General features: G+C 45.2%; 1 protein-coding gene across 3 annotated transcripts in view; it reads right to left on the bottom strand.

Annotated features, from left to right (window-relative positions):
* Positions 1 to 22,943, bottom strand: part of mmp23bb (matrix metallopeptidase 23bb) — a 48,728-nt gene that overhangs the window by 8,535 nt on the left and 17,250 nt on the right. For all 3 annotated transcript variants that reach the window (XM_084019995.1, XM_084019996.1, XM_084019997.1), the window contains 3 exons: positions 13,873 to 14,012; positions 11,619 to 11,786; positions 3,688 to 3,852 (listed from right to left, as the gene is read on the bottom strand). In XM_084019995.1, coding sequence (XP_083876121.1) covers positions 3,688 to 3,852; positions 11,619 to 11,786; positions 13,873 to 14,012 — 473 coding nt within the window. The remainder of the gene's footprint in view (positions 1 to 3,687; positions 3,853 to 11,618; positions 11,787 to 13,872; positions 14,013 to 22,943) is intronic.

The raw sequence follows: 22,943 nt of genomic DNA, 5'->3' as shown, positions 1-22,943 counted from the left end.
TTATGAAAATGAAGCCTTTCTGGGAGGTATATTTTCCTAGATTGTTAGTATGTTCATAAGCATATTTGCAGGTACCAGAATCAAGTGAAAAATCATTCGAATAATCTTTTTCTTTTGAGATGTATAGCCATTTTAAGCTTGGCCGGCCACCATTTTGGACGCCATCTTGAAAATGAAGCCTTTCCGGAAGGTGTATTTTCCTAGATTTTTAGTATGTTCGTAAGCATGTCCAGAGGTACCAGAATCAGTTGAAAATTCCTTTGCAACATTTTTTCAATTTGAGATATAGCCATTTCAAGCTCCCCGCCGCCATTTCGGCCGCCATCTTGGAAATTAGGGCTTTCTGGGAGGTATATTTTGGTATACTTTTAGTATGTTATTCAGCACACCAAATACTACTAGAATCCATTGAAAAACCTTTTGTATAAATTTTTTTGGGGTTAAGCCCTTTTTTTTTAGATTGACTCACCTATATTTATGTCGCTTCGCCACACTATTTGAGCTAAACGAGTGCTGTCGTGTCTCGTACGGACCCAACCTGTGTTGCATAGGTTCTTGGAATTATTTTCTGAGGCCCAGAAAAGCAGATAAAACTTGCCCCTATGGGTTAGCATTGGAGCGATTCTGGAAGGCTGCCAGGCACGTACAGATCTCAGGCTAGGTCAAGTCAATTTTTGTCTGTTTTTTTGCTTCTGAAAAGTCGAGATGACCCTGGGGACAACGACAATGGGGTCAAAAATGACCGGATTTCTCATTTAAGTGTTGCAGTAATATTGTATTGTCAGGTCAATCTGAAATTAAGTGCAATAGAATAACAAAGTATATATTATATAAACATGTACCCCAGATTGTACATAAGTAGTTCCTGTAGTAAATGTACTTTTATACAGCAGTGGTTTTACCAGTCGCCGCCAGCAGAGATCAGTGTGTGCAGATCATCTTTATGTATTGTAGCCTAATTGGCGAAGTTTCAGGAGCAGGACCACACCTCAACAGCGCCAATTTCCGCATCCTATAAATAACCAGCCTGACCCTCGCCTCCGCTTCGCTCCCGCACTCTGCGCCTTCGCTTCCGTGAGAGCACGCGACTTCGTCTCAAAGAACGACCAACTTTGCACGAGCAAACTCGTGCGGCTCACCTCATAGCCAACTCACCTCAAGATGGACTTCGTCTCTCTATCCCCTTCCGACGACGACCTCTTCCACCGAGACCAAGATTCACCAGAAGCCGACGTCACCTCCATACCCGAGACCCCGACTTCAGTGGCTCCAACGATGTCCAGGACGCCAGCGTCCCCGATGAAACCAAGCTCCGTCTCATCCATGGTCAGTATCCCGCCTGGTTCATCCCTTCTCCATATCCAAGACTATCATAGCTCGCCCGACGAATCATCCGTGTCTCCCAGCCCACCTCCTCCAGCAGCCAAGAGAGGACGGGGAAACGCGCGGACAGAACGTCGCCGTCGCCGGAACTCGCCGACCCCTTCACCGCCGAGGACCACTCCAGCCTCCCGCCGTCATTCCGACAAACCCGGCCGAACAACTCGCCGGTCGCAACGGCACCATGCTCCAGCCAGATCCCCGACCAGCCTCCAGCTTCAAAAATCTCCGACTGGAAAGTAGCCACACTCCAAAAGACCTTAAAAGATAAAGGCATCCCGTTTCACAGATCCGACAATAAAGCAAAACTCTTCTCCACACTCATGGCCGCCCGCTCCGTCAACACCAGGTCGCTTCCGGGTGACGTCACCACGCACACCCCTTCCGGCAGCGACGTTGACGCTCTCGTCAAAGGCCTCAGCCAACTCAGCCCAAAGGCCAAAGGCCAACTCAGCCCAAAGGAAACAGGAAAAGCAACAGCAAAAACAGAGTCAGAGATCATCCACCAGAACTAACAACCCCAGAACCGTCACCACCACTTCCCGTCATCCCTACACTCCAGAGGGGGCGCCCAGACGGATGTCAGGACCCTCCAACCTCCACCAGGTTCATCACCACCACCAGCATCAGCAACCTACTACCTATTACCAGCAACCATCGCAGCCAGTTCCAGCTGGGGCTCCTGGCACCGGGATGCCAGCGCCCCCTGCTGTCTATTTCCAAACACAGCAGCTCGCGGCAGCAGGGGTACCTGGCACTGGGATGCCAGTGACTCCTGCTGCTTGCTTCCAACTACAGCAGCCTGTTCCAGCAGGGGCTCAACAACCACCACAGTCCGCTCCAGCTCCTGGCACTGAGATGCCAGCGCCCTGCGCCAGGTGGCAGGGACCTGCGTCATCCCAGTTCCAGCATTCCCAGCAGCCCTGGTCAGCTGGGGTCATCGGCTCCGGGATGCCAGCACCCGGGCTCCCCCCCCAGCAGGCAACTCCTAGTTTCACTCTTTCCACAGCCAACCTTCCTGCTCACCACCCTAACACTTTCATTTCCCGTCCTTCCCCAGTTCCCACCAGCCTACGTAAACAGATAATAGACGGTAATTACATCGACCTTGCACTCCTAATCTTGCCTTCACTCCACCAGCCACCCGCCAATAGATCCAACGAAGGTTACGAAAGTGAGAGCACCCACACGCTCTAGAGAACTTAACCCCACAGAGTTTGCCTACGCCTTCTCCCTTTTTCGAGACGTCTTATGTTCCAAATTCCCCACGCGACGACATGAACTGGACGACTATTTGTCCACCATCCTGAACCTTGCCCTCCGCTTTGGCGGAAACGGTTTCTATCAATAGAAATGTATCAATCTTGACCTCCATCTCCCTGGATAGCCCAAGCCGTGCTGTGGCTCAACCTCCTCTCCAACTGGAACGGTATCACCTTCTTCTACCACGACCAACTTAAGCACCCACATGACATCCACCTGTACACCGATGCCGCTCCTTCAGTCGGTTTTGGGGGTTTTTACAACGGAAGATGGTTCGCAGCAGCATGGCCCCCAGAGCTCGCAAATGAATGCCAGGTCACTTCCTCTGCGCTCTTCGAGATCTACCCCATAATAGCCGCCGCCATCTTGTGGGGACACGAATGGTCCCGCAAATCCATTCTCATATATTCCGATAACCTCGCGGTAATAGACATCATTAACAAAGGTCGCTCCAACTCCCCATCCATCATGCCATTCACACGACGCCTCATCTGGCACGTCTTTTTCGTTCAATATCAATAAAATCCTTAAACGCATCTCGTTGACGGTGTGGTCCTTGCTAGTGAATTGTAGCCTAATTGGCGAAGTTTCAGGAGCAGGACCACACCTCAACAGCGCCAATTTCCGCATCCTATAAATAACCACCTGACCCTCGCCTCCGCTTCGCTCCCGCACTCTGCGCCCCTCCCCCCCACCCCATTTTTCTCTCCCTGCTCTTCTTTCTATCCTCTCCTTCATAGGTCCATGAGGGGGTCCGTCGCCGCCCGGGAGCGGCGGCTGATTCTCCACAGAAGCCCCACAACGTTCCACATCCAGAATTGAGATCTTCGACACGTCTTTTTCGTTCAATATCAATAAAATCCTTAAACGCATCTCGTTGATGGTGTGGTCCTTGCTAGTGAATATTTACGTTGTTACCTCAAGAATTCAGACTATAATTTTGTTTTAAGTATCATATTTAACAGCAGCCTGTTTTCTGTTTAAACATTATGAAACTGTGTGAACACCATGCCTTTATTGTGAAACAACGATAGGAAGTGTTACCGTAGAGTCTCTGGATGCCCCACACGTCGTCCTGGGCAACGTTCCTCTGGCCGGTGTACGTGGCGTTGGGATGCATCAGAGCCTGAGGATCTCTGGAGTGCCACAAACCGAGAGCGTGACCAATCTCATGAGCTGCAACCTGGACCAGGTCGTTCAGCCACACACCTGCGGATCACATGATCAACACCAGCAGTCTAATGATAAACACCTGCAGAGTCACATGATGAACACCTAGCAAACTAACTCTCCCATTTACTGCTTGCGTACAACGGTGGCCTCGTATGAGCGCATCTACGTTTTGAGCTTGTTAAATGCTCCGGTGGCGTGTCGTCTGTCGTCTCGCCTCTGATGCGGCTCTGTGATTACTTCTGTTGGCGTCTCAGAGGCGAAAAATTCTGTCACCCCTTTCCGTCTCAGTAGAGTTTACACTGGAAAAAATGAGTGACTGAGCTCCAGTGGGCTTTGTCCAATCAAAATTCATAGTTTCAGTTCCACCTGAAACTTCACACCTGACTGAGCCTCTGTGTTCTGGCGGGATTTTTGCTTTGTTTTATTGTCCAGACTTTAATTTTGGGTGTTGGCCTCATATTTTAGGCTTCAGTTTAAAATACAGGCTGCTTATTTGTTCTCCCACATGGTGAGGGCCCATAAACATTTTAATCAGATTAGTCACAGGGTAGCTGTGGATTAATCCTGATTAATTATGATTAATTACCATTCATAGAACCCGGGGGAAAAAACATTTTATCTGTATATTGTTGTGGAAACTCTAAATTGCCGTATGTGTAAATGTGAGTGTGAATGGTTGTCTGTCTCTACATGTCAGCCCTGTGACAGACTGGTTACCTGTCTGTCTCTACATGTCAGCCCTGTGATAGACTAGTTACCTGTCTGTCTCTACATGTCAGCCCTGTGATATATTGGTTACCTGTCTGTCTCTACATGTCAGCCCTGTGATAGACTGGTTACCTGTCTGTCTCTACATGTCAGCCCTGGGATAGACTGGTTACCTGTCTGTCTCTACATGTCAGCCCTGTGGTAGACTGGTTACCTGTCTGTCTCTACATGTCAGCCCTGTGATAGACTGGTTACGTGTCTGTCTCTACATGTCAGCCCTGTGGTAGACTGGTTACCTGTCTGTCTCTACATGTCAGCCCTGTGATAGACTGGTTACATGTCTGTCTCTACATGTCAGCCCTGTGATAGACTGGTTACCTGTCTGTCTCTACATGTCAGCCCTGGGATAGACTGGTTACCAGTCTGTCTCTACATGTCAGCCCTGTGGTAGACTGGTTACCTGTCTGTCTCTACATGTCAGCCCTGTGATAGACTGGTTACATGTCTATCTCTAGCCTTGTCTTTTTTCTCCGTTGGAGTGAGTTTCTTTTCGTAAAGTTAATAGTGTATTCCCTCATATCAAATCAAATCAAATCAGACTTTATTTATATGGCACTTTTCATACATATAGTAGCACAAAGTGCCTCACAAAAAATAAAAGCGAACAAAACAAAAACAAAACAAGATGTGAGCAACAAAGAACACCACGAAACCAAAACCTCCCACCCCCACAAATATATAGACAGATATACGCAGAGACATACACACCCACACACATAAACATACACACACAAATACACACCCACACACATAAACATACACACACAAATACACACCCACACACAAACACTAACTGTTGCTGAGGAGACATGGCTGGGCATCGAGATCTGAGGTGAGGAAGAAGCTACCTTTGGGGGCCGTACACACCGAGAGGAATCATGGTCCATGCCTGCAGGGGGCGCCGCCACAGGGACCACCCCAGCCCAGGCAGACAGGAGGCTCCACACCACGGTGTAGAGCTCTCCAACCACCCGGGCCATGGCCGTCCACAGGACAGCACCCCCAACGTTGGACCAGAAACAACTCCCGGTGTGGTAGGCCCCCAGGAGGAAACACTGGAAAATCGAGGGGCTAAAACAGTAAAATAAGGTAAAAGGTAGAAGCTAAAATCTGAGGGAATAAAACAATAAAACAACAAAAACAGTAAAATTCATAAAGATGTATAAAATAAAGTAAAATAGACCCAATAAATAAAACAATAAAAATAAATAAAATATATAAAACAGTAAAGCAGGATAAGCTAAAATAGATAATATAAAATAGAATAATAATAAAAAATGTAAGAAGCATAAAAGGAATTAAACAAGTCAATTAAAAGCTTGATTGAAAAGGTGGGTCTTGAGCCTCTTTTTAAAAACATCAACATTCTCTGCGGCCCTGAGGTTCTCCGGCAGGCTGTTCCACAATGGGGGGCCATGGTAACTGAATGCCGCCTCCCCGTGTGTTTTGGTTCTGACTAGTGGTATGGTTAAAAGGCCAGCACCGGAGGACCTCAGGGTCCGCGAGGGTTGATAGGGTAAAATTTGTGCAGACAAATAAGAAGGCCCGAGACCATTAAGACATTTAAAAACTAGTAAAATAACCTTAAAATCGATCCTGAAGCGCACAGGGAGCCAATGCAGCGATTTAAAACTGGTGTAATGTGCTCCCGCCCTCTGGTCCTCGTCAGCACGCGTGCGGCTGAGTTCTGTAGTAGTTGTAAATTGTACATGTTCTTTTTGGGAAGACCAGAGAGCAGGGCATTACAATAATCTAAACGACATGAGATAAAAGCATGCATCAGCACCTCCGTACTGGCCTGAGAGAGAAACGGGCGGACTCTGGCTATATTCTTAAGATGGTAAAAACCTATCTTTGTTATGTTTTTGATGTGTGGAATAAAAGTGAGCTCAGAGTCAAAAATCACACCCAGATTCTTTATAGATTTTGAGGGTTTAAAATCCTGTAACTTTGGTAAAAGTTTCTCTCTCTGGCCTTCAGGACCAATGACTAAAACCTCTGTTTTTTCCTGGTTGAGCTGTAGGAAGTTTGCTGCCATCCATGACTTGATGTCTACAATGCAGTTAAAAAGGGCATCAATTGGCCCTGTGTCATCAGGAGACACAGCCATGTACAGTTGCGTATCGTCAGCATAGCTATGAAAGCTGATGCCGTGTCTCCTGATGACGTCCCCAAGGGGAAGCATGTAAAGGTTAAAAAGAGTTGGACCTAAAATTGACCCTTGGGGAACCCCACACTTTATCTTATGGGTTTCTGAGGAACATGTATCCATACTTACAAAGAAACTTCGATCAGTAAGGTAGGACGTGAACCAGTTAAAAACAGTACCAGAGAGGCCGACCAGGTTCCTCAGTCTATTTAATAAAATGTGATGGTCTACTGTATCGAAGGCGGCGGTTAGATCCAGTAGTACCAGGACTGTGAGTTTATGATTATCTAAATTACACCTGATGTCATTTAAAATCTTTAAAAGTGCTGTCTCTGTACTGTGGTTCCTCCTAAAACCAGACTGATGAGTCTCTAAAATATGGTTTGAGTTTAAGAAATCATTTACTTGATTAAAAACAAGTTTTTCCAAAATTTTACTTAAAAATGGTAAGTTGGATACAGGCCGGTAGTTATTTAAGACATTGGGGTCTAAATCACTCTTCTTCAGAAGGGGCTTCACCACCGCCGTTTTAAAGGAGGTGGGGAAGACACCCGTCTGAAGAGAGCAATTCACCAAATACAACAGCTGTTCCTCAAAGAATCCATAGAGTGTTTTAAAAAACGGTGTGGGAATTGGATCTAAAAGGCAGGTTGTGGGCTTTACCTGGGAGAAAACTCGACCAAGTGTCCTCGCATCAACCAGGGCAAAACTCTCCAGTGTTTCCTCAGGTAAAAGCAATGATCCAGGTGTTAAAAGCTGTTGGGATAAAAGACTGGATCTGATGTCATTGATTTTTCTTCTGAAGTGGTCTGCAAAGGTCTTAGAGGATTTTTTAAAATTTGTGTTTGTTAAAAGATCGATTGTGGAGAATAAAAATTTGGGGTTATTTTTATGATCAGTGATCAATTTTTGGAAGTGGGAGATTCTTGCTTGTTTGACTGCGTTATTGTAAATTTTGAGGTGTTGACGTAAAATTTCATAGTGAACAGTTAACTTGCATTTCCTCCATCTCCTTTCAGCACTCCTGCATTCCCTTTTGAGTTTTTTAATGTCCTCGTTTCTCCATGGCGGTGTAGGTCTTGTTTTAATTGTTTTAATAAAAGGTGGAGCCACTGAGTCCAGTGTTGACTTTATCTTATTGTTAAAATTGTCAGTGATAAAATCGCAGGGTGCTGGTAAAATTTCGGCAGGAGTGCTTTGTAATATCTGAATAAAATTTGCAGCCACTTCAGAAGTTAGGTAGCGTTTCTTCACTGTTCTCACCGGGGCCTCCCGCTGATTAAAACTGGTGATTGTAAAAAACACACAAAAGTGGTCAGATACAGCCAGGTCCACAACAGAGGGCGCACCAATGGACAGGCCATAAGATATAACCAGGTCCAAGGTGCGCCCTCTGCTGTGGGTCGACTGCGTCACATGTTGCTTAAAATCAAGGCAGTGTAAAAGGTTTAAAAAGTCTCTAGACAGTGAGTCTGAGGAGATGTCCACGTGTAAATTAAAATCACCGGTTATTAAAATTCTGTTAAAAGTGGTATGAATAATTGATAAAAGTTCTGAAAATTCCCTGATGAATGAAGTGGAGTACTGGGGTGGTCGGTAGACTGTTATACAGAGAATAGGTGGGCTGCTAAAAACGAAGGCATGGTACTCAAATGAAGAGTAACTGTTAAAAACTACTTCGTTAGTGTTCATATTGTTCTTTGTAATTGAAGCAGTGCCGCCCCCTCTTCTGCACCCCCTAGTTGAAAATAAAAAGTTAAAATTCGGTGGGGAAGCCTCAGTGAGAACAACAGGTGCATCAGTGCCAAGCCATGTCTTCGTAAGGAAAATGCTGTCCAGGTTATTGTCTAAAATGATATCATTTATGATAAAAGACTTGTTTAAAAGAGAGCACACATTCAGCACAGCCAATTTAACGTCTGAACGTGCTGAACGTGCGCTCATCGCGTTTTCCAATCGGAATGTTAAAAACACAGTTTGATCTAAAAACAGTCCTGGGTTTCAATTGTCTATGTGAGATGATGGTTGGGATGGTATGAATACTGTCCTGTGCCACTGGGGTCACTGAGGGAGGGGCGTGTATGAGCGGCGAAGAAGACTTGTCGGGGACCGGGGGGGCGTGGCAGGTCAACAGTCACGCACGTGTGTCAGATTGGACAGCATAGAGGATATTGTCTGTTAAAATGTTGCTACCTAGCCAGCTCGGATGAACCCCGTCAGCTCTAAAAAGGGAGGAACGATTCCAGAACAGATTAAAATTGTCGATAAAACCTAAGTTGTGGGCAGTGCAGGAGGACTGGAGCCATGTGTTGAGGCTGAGGATTCGGCTAAAACGTTCTACTCCGCGGGCCAGAGTTGGAATCGGACCGGAAATGAAAACGGACTTTCCACAGTTTGTTAAAAACTTAAAAAGATCTTTAAAATCAGTTTTGGTCAGCTCGGACTGCTTTCTACCTGCATCATTTGATCCAACGTGCACTATGACACGTTGGATGGAGGGCCCGAGAGAGTTCAGCAGTGCTGGGAGTTTGTCCAGTATGCCGGGGACGGTGGCTCCGGGAAAACAATGCGTTGCGGCATTGAAGAAGCGGATGTTTTTAATTATTGAGTCTCCAATTATTAATGTGGTGGGCGAAAAAAGGGGGCGGGGGGGTGACGGTTTCTGGCTCACCTGGCAGCCAGTGGCATCGGAGGTTGGAGTGTGATTCCCCGCCGGGTCCGGGTGAGGAAACCGACCGGAGCGGCGGAGCACAGCCTCCTTCAGGATCTTGCGCCGGGCGGAGGAGGTCCGGTTCGAAGGCCTCTGAGGTGGCTCCCCTGTGAATTCCCCAGCCACCCGGGCCTCATCGTCGCAGCTCCACACCGGCGAGGCAACGGGGTCCGCAGGTAGTACAGGTGTGCCCCGGTCCAAGAGAGGAGGAGGCGCGGAGAGAACCGCTGGGTCGGCAGGCGTTGCTGCTGGGACTCGGACCAGGAGAGGAGGCGCGGGGCCATCAGCTGGGAGGACCGGGTCGTCGTCGGCCAGAGGAGTGTAGCGGTTGGAGAGGTTAACGGGGGGCGGAGAGACAGACCCGGCCGAGCCTCTCTTACGTCCCCGGACTGCTACCTCAGCCCAGGTTAGCCCATGATTTGGGGTTGAGCAGGAGGGCTGGCAACCGTTGGATGGATCCCACACTACTGTGTCCTGCAGGGTTGTGGTGGATTGTTTTTTGGAATGGTCGGCAGCTAAAAAACTGGTCAGTACAGGAAGACGGGAGGAGAAGCTAGTCAGCAGTGAGTCCTTTTTCTGTAGTTCGTCTGAGAGCCGACGGATGTCCTCCTCAAGGTCTGTTATCTTTTTATACGCCTTTTTTAAAAGCTCACCGTCTCCACAGGGCATGGCAGGCATAGTTGCCAGGGCCTCAGCTTCCGCAGCAGCAGACGGAGAGAGCGGTTCTTGATAGAGATCCTGCCGTCCGGTCATTAAAATATGCAAGCCTGATAAAAAAGCGTGGTATAAAAAACGAGCTAAAAAATAAAATAAAAAATAAAAATGGATAAGAGTAGCAAGGATAAAAGAAACTAAAAGGGGAGCAGTTTCCCCTGGCGTCCAAACAAAACGGCGCACAGGCGCAGGAAATGTGCATAGTGTAGGAAATAGGCGCAGGAAATAGCATAGTGTAGCTCTCAGCCTTTTTCTTTGCCTCCTTAGGGAGTGATTTTTCGTTATCTTTTTCCCGTAAGGGTTCAGTGTTTTTCAGTGCTTTCATGGTTCTCAGTTTGTAGCCCAAGTTTTTCGTAGCCTGTTTTGTTCTCACTCTTTCCAGGGAAGTTTTCAAATAAAGATCTGCCTGAGCTGTTCAACCTCTGCACCTGAGTCCTCTAACTGTCCAGGCCTGGCAGTTACCTGTCTGTCGCTACATCTCTACATATCTCTACAATGTCAGCTGGGATCAGCTCCAGCCCCCCTGTGACCCTGAATACAGGATAAGCGGTAGACGATGGATGGATGGATGGATGGATGGATGGATTGTTGTGGAAACAGAAAGATAAATGACAAAACATGCATATGCACCAGAATTTGAAGCCTTGAGGAATAAGGATGCACCCATGCCACAGACCAAGTACAAATACTTACATTTCAGGACTTGCCAATACCGAGTACTGATGAGTACTAAGTAACATTTGTGTTTTCCTGATATAAAAAAAGTTGTTTGCAGTAGAGATATTAATAACTGTTTAACCTGCTATCAGTTACACATTTAAAAGAAATATTAAAGATAAAAAAAGCTAAGGGACACAGAGGAGCAGCTTGTCACTTAAAGAAAAATAGAGCTAGTCCACCTTAAATGTCAGGCCACCTTTAATGTTCCTGAGCCAGAGCAGCCAGACCTGTTGCTAACTTCAGGGCTAACCTTCTTCACTTTCTTTATCAGCTGACAGCAAGACACAGGAACTTAATTTGAGACTCCTCACAAATATAGAAGAGTTGTGTATTCACCGACAAATAAGCGGTACCCACAATGCACTGCTACATGCACACTGTAATATTACTGCTGACTTCATACTCACCATCAGATACATTCTCTCTCTCTCTCTCTCTCTCTCTCTCTCTCACTAACATTAGCCTAGATCAGGCTTTTGAACTTTTGAACTATTGAAGTAACAAATTGTTATATTAATATATAAACGTGCATATCAGCATTTATGAAGACTGTACCTGTCTTGTTCCCACAACATTCACATAATCAAGGAGCTTCCAGGGCAAGTCAGAGAGACTTACTACCCATCATCCAATGCACTCTGCGACATCTGTCTGACTTGTCTCAAACAGGCCTGATAACAATCATACTTCACTGGAATAATACTTGTAGTACTACTATCACTTATTCTGCAGTATAAGTACCTTGTTTCCAGCTAAACCTGGACTTGCCGAGAATCCAGAACTCATGGTTGTCAAAGTGGATCTCTCCTCTTGGCGGCAGGAAGGCGTGAGCCAGCTCGCCATTCAGACCATCGAAACATGGGTGGAGAGGAGACCACCAGCAGTCAGTGTGGTTAAAGGTGTAGAAACCTAATGCACCCAAATAAACACGTTGAACATTTATAAAACCACGTTCGCCTCGTTGCTCAATGGTTTCTGTTAGGGGTGTCAACGTTTACAATTTTTTCTACACGTGTACACGAGGCTTCTATCCGACATGTACACGGTTACACGTTTAAATTTATGATCTCTTTCTATCGCAGTTGCACCATATAACCACTAGAGGGTTCTGTTTCCATTCAACTGCCTCCTAATCCCATTAAATCAAAGCCATTGTAAGTGGTTGCGCATGGATCCCGTGCTGTTACTATAAGCCAACTTTGCCTGGCATAATTTACACTCAACTGTATTTTGCGGTGCCAGCCCGGCTTCCCTCACTGCCACATCCATGTTTCTCGCATTGTCGGTGACTACAGCGATACCTTGTTGTTGCCTTTCCAGCTGCCATTCCGCCACCGCCTCCTTTAGCACTTCAGCTATGTTAGCCCCAGTATGTGACTCCAAAAGAGGTTGTGTCTGAAGCACAAAGTCAGCCAACTCCCCATCGGCATTGATCACATGAGCAGTTATAGTGATATAACTTTGCGTGGCTCTAGATGTCCACCCGTCAGTTGTGATAGACACAGTATCAGCCCTCCGGAGATCCTCAGCCACATGAGCTCTTACCTCCTGGTAGAGTTTGGCCACCACCACCTTGCTGAAGTGCTGTTGTGACGGGATGTGGTATCTTGGCTCCAGCGTGTTCATCAACAGCCGAAAGCACTTTTCAACTAAAATCTTTTCCAATAAAATAACCAATTGCCCTGGTAATTCCTTGCACTCTTGCGTTGTTATGGGGGAGAGGAGATGCAAAGCCTCTCGTCAGGGTGGTTTGCCCCTTCGGCAATTTTCCCTCAGGAGGTGGCGTAACATTACTTTGCTTCTCACTGTGGTGGCGGCTAATATGCTGCTGCATGTTGCTCATGTTGCCGGTATATGTTAGCAGTCTCTTGCAATATTTACACGCTGTTTTGGTTTTGTCTGTCCATTTCTCACCGGTTGTATTTGTGTATATGGGGAATCAAAAATGCAGCCACACAGGTGACTTAAAACCACTTGGTGCATCCTCTATTTCAAAGTTGTTGCCTACCGTTGCCATGTCTTCCCTCGTTCTGTGCCCTGTACCTACGTAGTGACGTAAGTTAGGTGACTTGACGTCGAACAAAAGAATCACCAACCAGTGACTTTTTTTTAAGATAACGTAACCTATTTCTAAAAATAGCATTCGCGATTAATTTTTTCTGTCAACCGGTGCGAATCGTCACACATTTGTACCGATTTTTAATCGTGTCACGATGCATCGTTACATCCCTACTACACACGCATGGCTTGATGTTGTTTTGAAGGAGCGCCGTCTGCATGTATTTCTAGTCAACACTCGTCCTGCATCAGCGCATGTGAATACGAGCATATCTATGCGAGCAGGCAGCGCGAGCGCAGCAGATTTTGGTCAGAGACACAGCCGCATTTTTATTATAAAAGTACCGGTCCAGTTTCGCTCACACCACAAGTCTGAAGAGTGCAGCAGCTTATCAAAATACAGTGTCAACTTTCTGAGTTTTCAAAGTAGAAAGCGACATTGTGGTGATGTCGCAGAACAACATCAAGCGCGTACACGAAGAAGAACTTAGCGGGGGCGCGTGGTGAGGATTGTGCCTTAAGGAGCAAGTCTCCACTGCGCTGCGTGGAGATGAGAGAGGGCAGCTCATATCGGCCACTACACGGCTAGCATTTTTTTTTTTTTTTTTTTCACTAAACGGGCCAGTAAATATTGCTTTGCGGGCCGGACCCAGCCCGGGGGCCGCCAATTGAATAGCCCTGAATGCGGATAACTGCACTCGTGGTAACATTTAATTGTATAGTTAGTTAATGTTATTATCTGAAGCTTTCAGGCAACATTATCACCCCTAAAAATACTATAGGCGTATATATTGGTGAGAAATAAATGAGGATGAAAAATGACGTGTAAACGGTTATTGATTTTTGTAAACGGTTATGATTCATTATCCGTGTACCCGTTTACACGTGTAGACGTTGACACCCCTAGTTTCTGTTTCATTTGAACTTGTCTACCTACCTATGGTGATGTCAGCAGTGGTGTTGCCGTCGGTAACCTCAGTAAATATAAGCGGGGACACATCGCTCCACTTGGTAAAGGCAATGCTGATGGCCTTCCTGGTGTCCTCAACATTCAGAGTGTTAGGAAACGTTAGGATCCTGAGAGATAGACGAAGACAGAGAGAGAAAGAGAGACAGAGAAACAGACGCAGATTGAAAGACACAGACAGGAAAGACAGAATAATTCACATCATCAGTGTTGGGCAAGCTACTTCAAAAGTGTAATGCATTATTTATTACTTGTTACTGTCATTTCAAAGTAATTAGTTACATTACAATATTACTGTCTTTGAATTGTAAGGCATTACACTACTTTTACATTACTTTTGCATTACTTTTCGCCAAAATAAAAGGAAATATGGATTTGGTGTTCTCAATAGATCTTCTTGTGTTCAATGCAGTTCATTACACAGCAGGAGGTGATGTGGTATGTATGGCATTATGACTGAGGCTAACAGAAGTACAATATAATGTCAGTTATGGATCATGGTGCAATACATACCCGACCAATATCAGGACAGCAGAGTCATTTGCCATCTTCCGAAAAAGGCTCAAGACTCACCTGTTCAGACTTCACCTCAACTCTACATTAATGACCTAAATGTAAATGTAAATACATTTTACAATAAAAATACTGTAACTTTAGGTATTCATATTGAAATCAATAGAGCTAGAGCCTACTACTGTAGATTGTAAAAAAAAAAAAAGTCATGACAAGATACACAACCCTTTTTACATTTCTATCCCTTTATTTCTTTTATTCACAGATAAATTAACAGCATAATGAAGCTAGACCTATGGCTATTGCTTCTGTGGGGATAGCCACATTTTTCAAACTTGCAAATGACAATCAAAGTGCTTCAAAATGAAAGTGGCTATATGAAAACATGGAAATAAAAAAGTCTAAACAGAACACCTGTTAATTTGCTTCTGTGGGGATAGCCACATTTTTCAAACTTACAAATGACAATCAAAGTGCTTCAAAATGAAAGTGGCTATATGAAAACATGGAAATAAAAAAGTCTAAACAGAACACCTGTTACTTTGCTTCTGTGGGGATAGCCACATTTTTCAAACTTACAAATGACAATCAAAGTGCTTCAAAATGAAAGTGGCTATATGAAAACATGGAAATAAAAAAGTCTACACAGAACACCTGTTACTTTGCTTCTGTGGGGATAGCCACATTTTTCAAACTTACAAATGACAATCAAAGTGCTTCAAAATGAAAGTGGCTATATGAAAACATGGAAATAAAAAAGTCTAAACAGAGCACCTGTTACTGCCAAATAAATAAACAGAGGTAGCATGCAGCAAAACAAGGCTGGTAAAAAATAGCCAAACAAGGCTGGTAAAATTAACTTATATAGCCTTGTTCTATGGTGGGGAGCTATCCTATTCACTGCATACTTCACTAAAATACCTGTTAAAGCGCAACAGAAGAAGGCGCTGAAATAGCACATCTCCAAGACGGTTTCGCTTTGGAGTGAGCACAAGACTCCCAAGACTGAAAAGTCTTTTGACTGGTGCGCTGGATGGTGTAGGTGCATTGTAACGGAGAGCAATTCTTTTAATTCTTGGAAACCGATGGAGGCTTTCCATCACAGGGGCAGAATTCAAGTAAGACGTGACCTCTGTTTCGACGGACATGGGTGCATCAGCCGAGACACTGACCTGTTCATCAAAAGAGAAAAAGTCCTCCTCACTTGGAGTGACCATGGCAGGTTGAGGGGCATCAGGAATCAGGGCTGCAGGCTCCTCCGTTGGAAGGGAGCGGCACTCCGTTTTAAGGAGGAAAGTGATGTGGTCTCTCCTGGTTTCCTCTTTTACCCAGCGCAGCTTGAACTTGGGCAGTGAGACGGAAGCCAGTAGCGCAGCTTTGGAATCAATTGTAGCAGCAAAGCGAGTTTTGATTGCTCCCACAATAACCTCAGGCAACCCAGTCATCATTGGCAATAAACCATTTTTCATTGCTAAGGTTTTGGCCATAAGAACCTCTAGCGTGGGTTGAAGCGTCCCATAAAAACAAGTGTCCTCACCCTGCAGGATGTCCAATGCGACTGTGAAAGGCTTCATGATTGCACAGTATTCCTTGAGAAACTGATGTTCCCTGTCAGTCATACATTTAATCTGAAACTGCGTGCAGAGATTATTTATGTCAATGAGGGGCATTTCTGTAATTCGTGCATAGGCATCATAGAATGAGTTCCACCGTGTTACTGTGGGGACAATCAACTTTTTCTCACCAACCTCTTCCAGACAATCTGATGCGACTGTGGAGCGGCTCGTCTTTGTCCACATTGCTGAACATTTGGCTGTGGCACTGCGGTACACCGCTCTTGATTCTGGATTGGTTTCCAACCATTTATTAACCTCATTGTTCGCAATTAGATTGAGTGTATGGGCTGCACATCTATGGTGGGGAGGCAGTACACAAAGCCCAGCCTGGGCATCTTCGTCTTCAGCAGTAAGCAGTACACTGTGAAGGTCTGTAAACTCTACTTCCCCTTCGCCATCTTCCAACTCCTCCTCCTCTTCAGACTTAACATACTGATACTCCTTGAAGCACTTCACAAAGTTACTCCCGTTATCAGTTACACATGCAGTGACTTTATCGTGAGTAAGGCCATATTCCGAGAAAATGTCCTCGATCTCAGCAGCAATTTTATCAAATGTATGTCGACCCCTGAATCGTTTACAGGCTATTGCCGCCTTCCTCCGTTTCAAAGTTTCACCATCAATCCAGTGCACAGTCACCCCGAGGTAGCTTCTGTTATTTGCACTCCAAATATCAGCGGTGGTGGACACGTGGTGCTGTTCTTCAATGGTCCTTTTAAGTTCCTTTGCCATGACAGCATATGCCTTATCCAAGTCCTTTGCGAAGGTCTTTCTGCTTGGCAGTACATGCTGAAAATAGATGAGATTAGATTCAATTTTATTGTCATTTAGCAGAGTACAGCTACAGAGCTAATGAAATGCAGTTTTAAAATATAAATAAAAAAATAGCCAGATATCAAACACATGCTATGCTGAGTGGACTAAATAAGTGTTGTTTGATGTAGCCAAGATGTGATTAAACATGCATGGTCACTTCCTCTATATAACAGGGACAGTACATTCCTATAATGCATCTACAGTACATTGTATTGAAAGTTTTTGAAACACACATTGATTTTCAATGTAGCCTAAATCTGTTAATGGAGCAGAAACCGGCCGTGCATCCCAAAATGTTTGTATACTAAAGGCGGGTCCACACTGCACCGACTGCCCGACTCACGTCGGTAAATGAAGTTGGGCTACTTAATATGGCCGACTCGAATGGCGGATTACACATTTGAATCGGCTGAAATGAACGCCGACGTGGGCCGATTCGAGCGACCACACCAAGGAGACTCATGTCACGGACGCCGACTCTCTCAAAGACGCCGATTTTCGGTCCGGTGTGGACCCGCCTTAACACTAAAATTCAGTAGCGCTAGGGTTTTTGTATGTTTATGTGGACACAGACTGACGTGATAGAGATTGACCTTATGTCTATAGCCCAGTTGGACTAACCTGTTGAGGCAGTGATAGAAGCTTACCTTGTCGTTGCTAGCCTGGACAGGGATCTTGCTCACAATGTTTCTAAAAGATGGAGACTCCACTGTTGAAAGGGGCAGCATATCTTCGACAACATACTGTGCCACGAGTCTCCTCACTTCCTGAGGTTCAAGCATCGCAGGATGGGAGAATGTCAGTTTTTGTTGTTTAGTTTTTTCTCCACTCTCATCCTCAGTTTGCTTTCTTTTGGTTACTAGCTTGATGTTAGCGTGGCACCTCGCAAGATGTTTCGTTAAATTACTTGTGCTACTTCGTGAGGTAGAGAGATCTTTTGGTCTCGAACACAAAGTGCACTTCACTACAAGGTTTTTCGTATCCTTTTCTCTGACAAAATTAAAATAATGAGCGTATGCCCATCTGGCGAAAGTCGAGTCCGACTCTGCTGCTGCCGTCATCTTCTCCGCTAGCAAGGAGGAAGTAAATATTCGGGCAGATTGTAATACCATCCTCTTTAGATCTAGCGGTGACGGCGAATTTGTATAAAAAAAAAACACCAATTGACTTCGGTTTAAAATGCATTGTAACGCGCGTTACTGAGAATTGTACCGAGTAAAATATGACTCTCTTTTGTGTGTAATGCCTTACATTACCGCGTTACAGCAAAAATACGTTCTGCTGATTAGACAGACCACAGAGCATTCTGGAAATACCAGAGATAAGAAACCAGGTCAGCTGCTGTTTTGGAGAAGCTAAAGTCAACCAAGAGTCTGAACATGGAGGTTTTCCTTAATCCTCTCCCTGCTCACATGCATTGCCATCCTGGCCTGCCCTAAAAGAAAGTTTAGAAGTTGGCTCTTCTGTTTATGCTGGTGAGTTTATCTAAAACCACAAATAAAAACCTGCTTGCTAAAAGCCTCTTTAAAACAGGTAAGAAAAACTAAAAACAGAAAGAGTGCTGACAGACTGTTGATTGACACAAATTAGTTCACTGCCATGATCCCATGGAGCACCCTACACTGCAACTCCCCATTATTCTTACACAGTGGAGGTTGGTACAGAGATCTCCACAGAGGTCTGGGTACCGGGTCCAGACTCAAGTAGTCAGACTGCCCATTTAGCTTTTTCCTGTTTAGCGTTTTATTCACTAGCCTGTAAAGGCTTTTTCCATGGGACCCCTCCAGGGAAACCAGGTGTCTTGGTCCTAAAAGAGGACCAGAGCAGTCTTTCAAATCCAGAGCAAGGACGTTGGAGGAAACAGGGTCCTCAGTATCCATGGATCCATCTGAGAAAGATTTAAACTCAACTCAAACTTTATTTATAAAGAACATTTTAAACAACCATCGGTCGACCAAAGTGCTGTAGAATTCAATAGACAATACAAGAAGAAAAAAACATAAAATACAGTAAACGGGTGTCTTGCTCAGCCTGGGTTGAAAGCCAAGAAGAAAGGGTGGGTCTTTAATAAGGGCTTAAAAACCTCTAGGGTCCAGCAGCAGTTTATTTGCTGACCTCAGTGCTCTAGCTGGAGTGTGACAATGTAAAAGTCCAGCTAAATACAGAGGATGCAGTGTGACGGAGAGCACACCGTCGCCTGGCTTTTAATAAAACAACACTGGACTGAGTGGGACTATGCACTTTAATAATTGCACACACACACTTTAGGAGGATGTAAACTTTATTGGAGATTTGCACAGTACATTTTAACGCATTGTTTTGCACATTTTGTATGGATATATTTGCCGTATTTATTGAATGTTTGTCACCATGTTTACTGTCCTTGGTCGGCTCTTGGTTTGCTGGGGGGTGCTGTGTGGGCCACGCAGCTCCATCTAGAGCAGAGGGACATAAAGGTTAAATGGTCATATTAAATGGTCATATTAAATGTGTGAATTATTATTACAAGGATATAAGCTAAGGTGTATTGTGTCAAGTGTATTGTGTACTCACCAAGTCTTTGTCCTTAGGGTGTGCAGGCAAAAGGCTTCCCCAGGAAACGGACACTGCTTTTATAGTTCCGGGGACAACCAAGTGTAAATTGGTGTGGGTGGTTGATGTGTGTATGTAAATGGATTAGGGAGTGGATATGTGTATTTTCTTTGTTAGTAGAGGTACATGAGGGTGCGATATAGGTTAGTGATTATGTGGTGGAAATATAGAAATAAAAAGGGTGGGTTAACATGTGGGTAGGCAGTGGACCCCAGCGGATGGACTCTTCTAGGGTCATTAGCTGCGACACCCTATAAATAGGTGCCATTTTGACGACCTGGCTTGGGCCTGATGTATCGATACAGGATGCTTTAATGGGTAAATAAAGAAACCCCTCTGTTGCTCACCCTAAACCTGACTTTGGTTCATTCTTAGCTGTACACTCCAGCCGTAATTGTGGTCATTCTCACATGCAGATTTAAAAGCAAGATGTTTTGACCAGTCAGTTTGTGTTTCCAGTGGTTGAGTCTTTTGCTAATCCTGGTGGATCTTAGTCCCAGTTTGTTCGCCAGTCTAGTAGGGTTCTCCAGCAGGCGCCGACCACCTCTACCACCTGGCCCAATGTGGAGACCCCTCCAGTCTGCAGTAGTCTCGAAAGGGTGGCCACTGCCCAGCTGTGATGGTCTATTAAAGTTCTGTACTGGACAGCCAGTGCAGGGGGTCCCCCTGCTGCTTTCGCTCTTTCTTAAGCAAGGCAAGGCAAGGCAACTTTATTTGTATAGCACATTTCATACACAAGGCAGACTCAAAGTGCTTCACATCATAAAACAAAGTGAGAAGAAAAAAAAAAGAAAAAAAAATAGAAGAATTAAAAGAAAATAATAAAAATTTTAAAAATGCATTACAGAAAGAAAATAGAATAAAAACATATTTGCAATAATTAAAAACAGTGCAGACATTAAAGGATTTAGCAGAAAGCTATGGTGAACATAAAAGTTTTCAGTCTAGTTTTAAAAGTGGTCAGACTTGGGGCAAGTCTTACATCTTCAGGAAGTTTATTCCAGCCATTTGTTGCATAGTGACTAAATGATGCTCTCCCGTGATTGTTGTTTACTCTGGGAATCACTAACAGATTGGTCTCAGAAGATCTTAGTGGTCTAGAAGGCTTATGTAGTGGGAGCATATCAGTGATATACTTCGGTCCTAGACCATGTAGTGATTTATATGTGAGCAGGAGGATTTTGAAATCAATCCTCTGACATACAGGGAGCCAATGTAAGGATTTAAGAATTGGTGTAATGTGCTCACATTTTTTGGTCTTTGTAAGAACTCTAGCAGCAGCGTTCTGAACAAGCTGTAGCTGCCTGACAGTTTTTTTTCTGAAGACCTGCAAGGAGACCATTACAGTAGTCTAGCCTACTAGTAATAAAGGCATGTACAAGTTTTTCTAAGTCTTGAGCTGACATGAGCCCTCTAAGTCTTGCTACATTTTTTAGGTGATAGTAGGCTGATTTTGTTACTGATTTAATGTGACTGTCGAAATGTAAATCAGAATCCATAATAACCCCAAGATTTCTGGCTTTGTTTGAGGTTTTCAGGGACAGAGAGTGAAGGTGTTGAATTACTTTAAACCTTTCTTTTTTAGCACCAAAAACAATTATCTCAGTTTTGTCCTCATTTAGTTGTAGGAAGTTTTGGCACATCCAGTCTTTGACTTGCTCAATGCACTGGCACAGAAGATCTATGGGGCGGTGTCATCGGCATAGCAATGGTGGTCAATGTTATTATTTTGCATGATTTGTCCTAGTGGGAGCATGTAGATGTTGAATAAAGTTGGCCCCAAGATTGAACCTTGGGGGACTCCACACGTTACATTGGTAGGTACTGATACAAAGTCGCCAATGGAAACAAAATAGTTCCTATCTTGTAGATATGACTTGAACCAGTTTAAGACTGTGCCTGAGAGCCCCACCCAGTTTTCCAACCTGTCCAAGAGTATTGAGTGGTCGACAGTGTCAAATGCAGCACTGAGGTCTAATAGCATTGATATTGAAGTTTTGCCAGAGTCTGTGTTAAGACGGATGTCATTTACAACTTTAATAAGGGCCGTCTCGGTGCTATGAAAAGGTCGAAATCCTGACTGGAAGTTGTTGTGGCAGCCAGTTGAAGCCAGGAAGTGATTTAGTTGTTGGAGGACAACTTTCTCAATTATTTTACTTATGAAGGGTAGATTTGAAATTGGTCTGTAGTTGTTGATAATAGAGGCATCTAGGCTCCGCTTTTTTAGAAGAGGTTTAATGACTGCAGTTTTGAAGGCCTTTGGGAAATTGCCTGATTGAATGGAGTTATTAACTATTTGCAATACGTCTATTGATAGGCAGTCAAAAACATTCTTAAAAAAGTTGGTAGGTAAAGCATCAAGGCAGCAGGTGGATGATTTTAGATTTGTCACCGTTTCCACTAGAGTTTTAGAGTCTATGGCATTAAAGCTTGCCATCATTGCTGTGTTACTTTTGCCTGAACAGGGTGGTGATCCAACTTTTTTGTTTGAGATATTGATGGTGCGTCTGATGCCTTCAATTTTATTAGTATAAAAGAATGCAAACTCATTGCATTTCTGCGTGGAATGGAGTTTAGCTGGTATTTGTGTTGGGGGGTTGGTCAGTCTGTCAACAGTTGCGAATAGGGTTTTCGCCTTATTAGTGTTGTTCCATCCATCCATCCATTATCTTCCGCTTATCCGGGACCGGGTCGCGGGGGCAGCTGCCTGAGCAGGGACGCCCAGACTTCCCTCTCCCCAGACACTTCCCCCAGCTCCTCCGGGAGGACCCCAAGGCGTTCCCAGGCCAGCCGGGTGACATAGTCACTCCAGCGTGTCCTGGGTCTTCCTCGGGGTCTCCTCCCGGTGGGGCATGCCTGGAACACCTCCCGAGGGAGGCGTCCAGGGGGCATCCGATGCAGATGCCCGAGCCACCTCAACTGGCTCCTCTCGATGTGGAGGAGCAGCGGCTCTACTCCGATCTCCCCCCGTGTGACGGAGCTCCTCACCCTATCTCTAAGTGAGCGCCCCGCCACCCTGCGGAGGAAGCTCATTTCGGCCGCTTGTATCCGGGATCTTATTCTTTCGGTCATGACCCAAAGTTCATGACCATAGGTGAGGGTAGGAACGTAGATTGACCGGTAAACCGAGAGCTTCGCCTTTCGGCTCAGCTCTCTCTTTACCACGACGGACCGATACAGCGACCGCATTACTGCAGCCGCTGCACCGATCCGCCTGTCAATCTCACGCTCCATCCTTCCCTCACTCGTGAACAAGACCCCAAGATACTTAAACTCCTCCACTTGAGGCAGGAACTCCCCCCCGACCTGGAGGGAGCAAGCCACCTTTTTCCGGTCGAGAACCATGGCCTCAGATTTGGAGGTGCTAATCCTCAACCCGGCTGCTTCACACTCGGCTGCAAACCGCCCCAGGACATGCTGGAGGTCCTGGCTCGAAGGAGCCAACAAGACCACATCGTCCGCAAAAAGCAGGGATGAAATCCAGTGGCTCCCGAACCAGATCCC

The sequence above is a fragment of the Eutrigla gurnardus genome, assembly GCF_963514095.1.
Source record: "Eutrigla gurnardus genome assembly, chromosome: 10".
NCBI classification, from domain to species: domain Eukaryota; kingdom Metazoa; phylum Chordata; class Actinopteri; order Perciformes; family Triglidae; genus Eutrigla; species Eutrigla gurnardus.
Note: the sequence above shows the minus strand (reverse complement) of the source record. Positions and strands in the feature narration are given on the sequence as shown.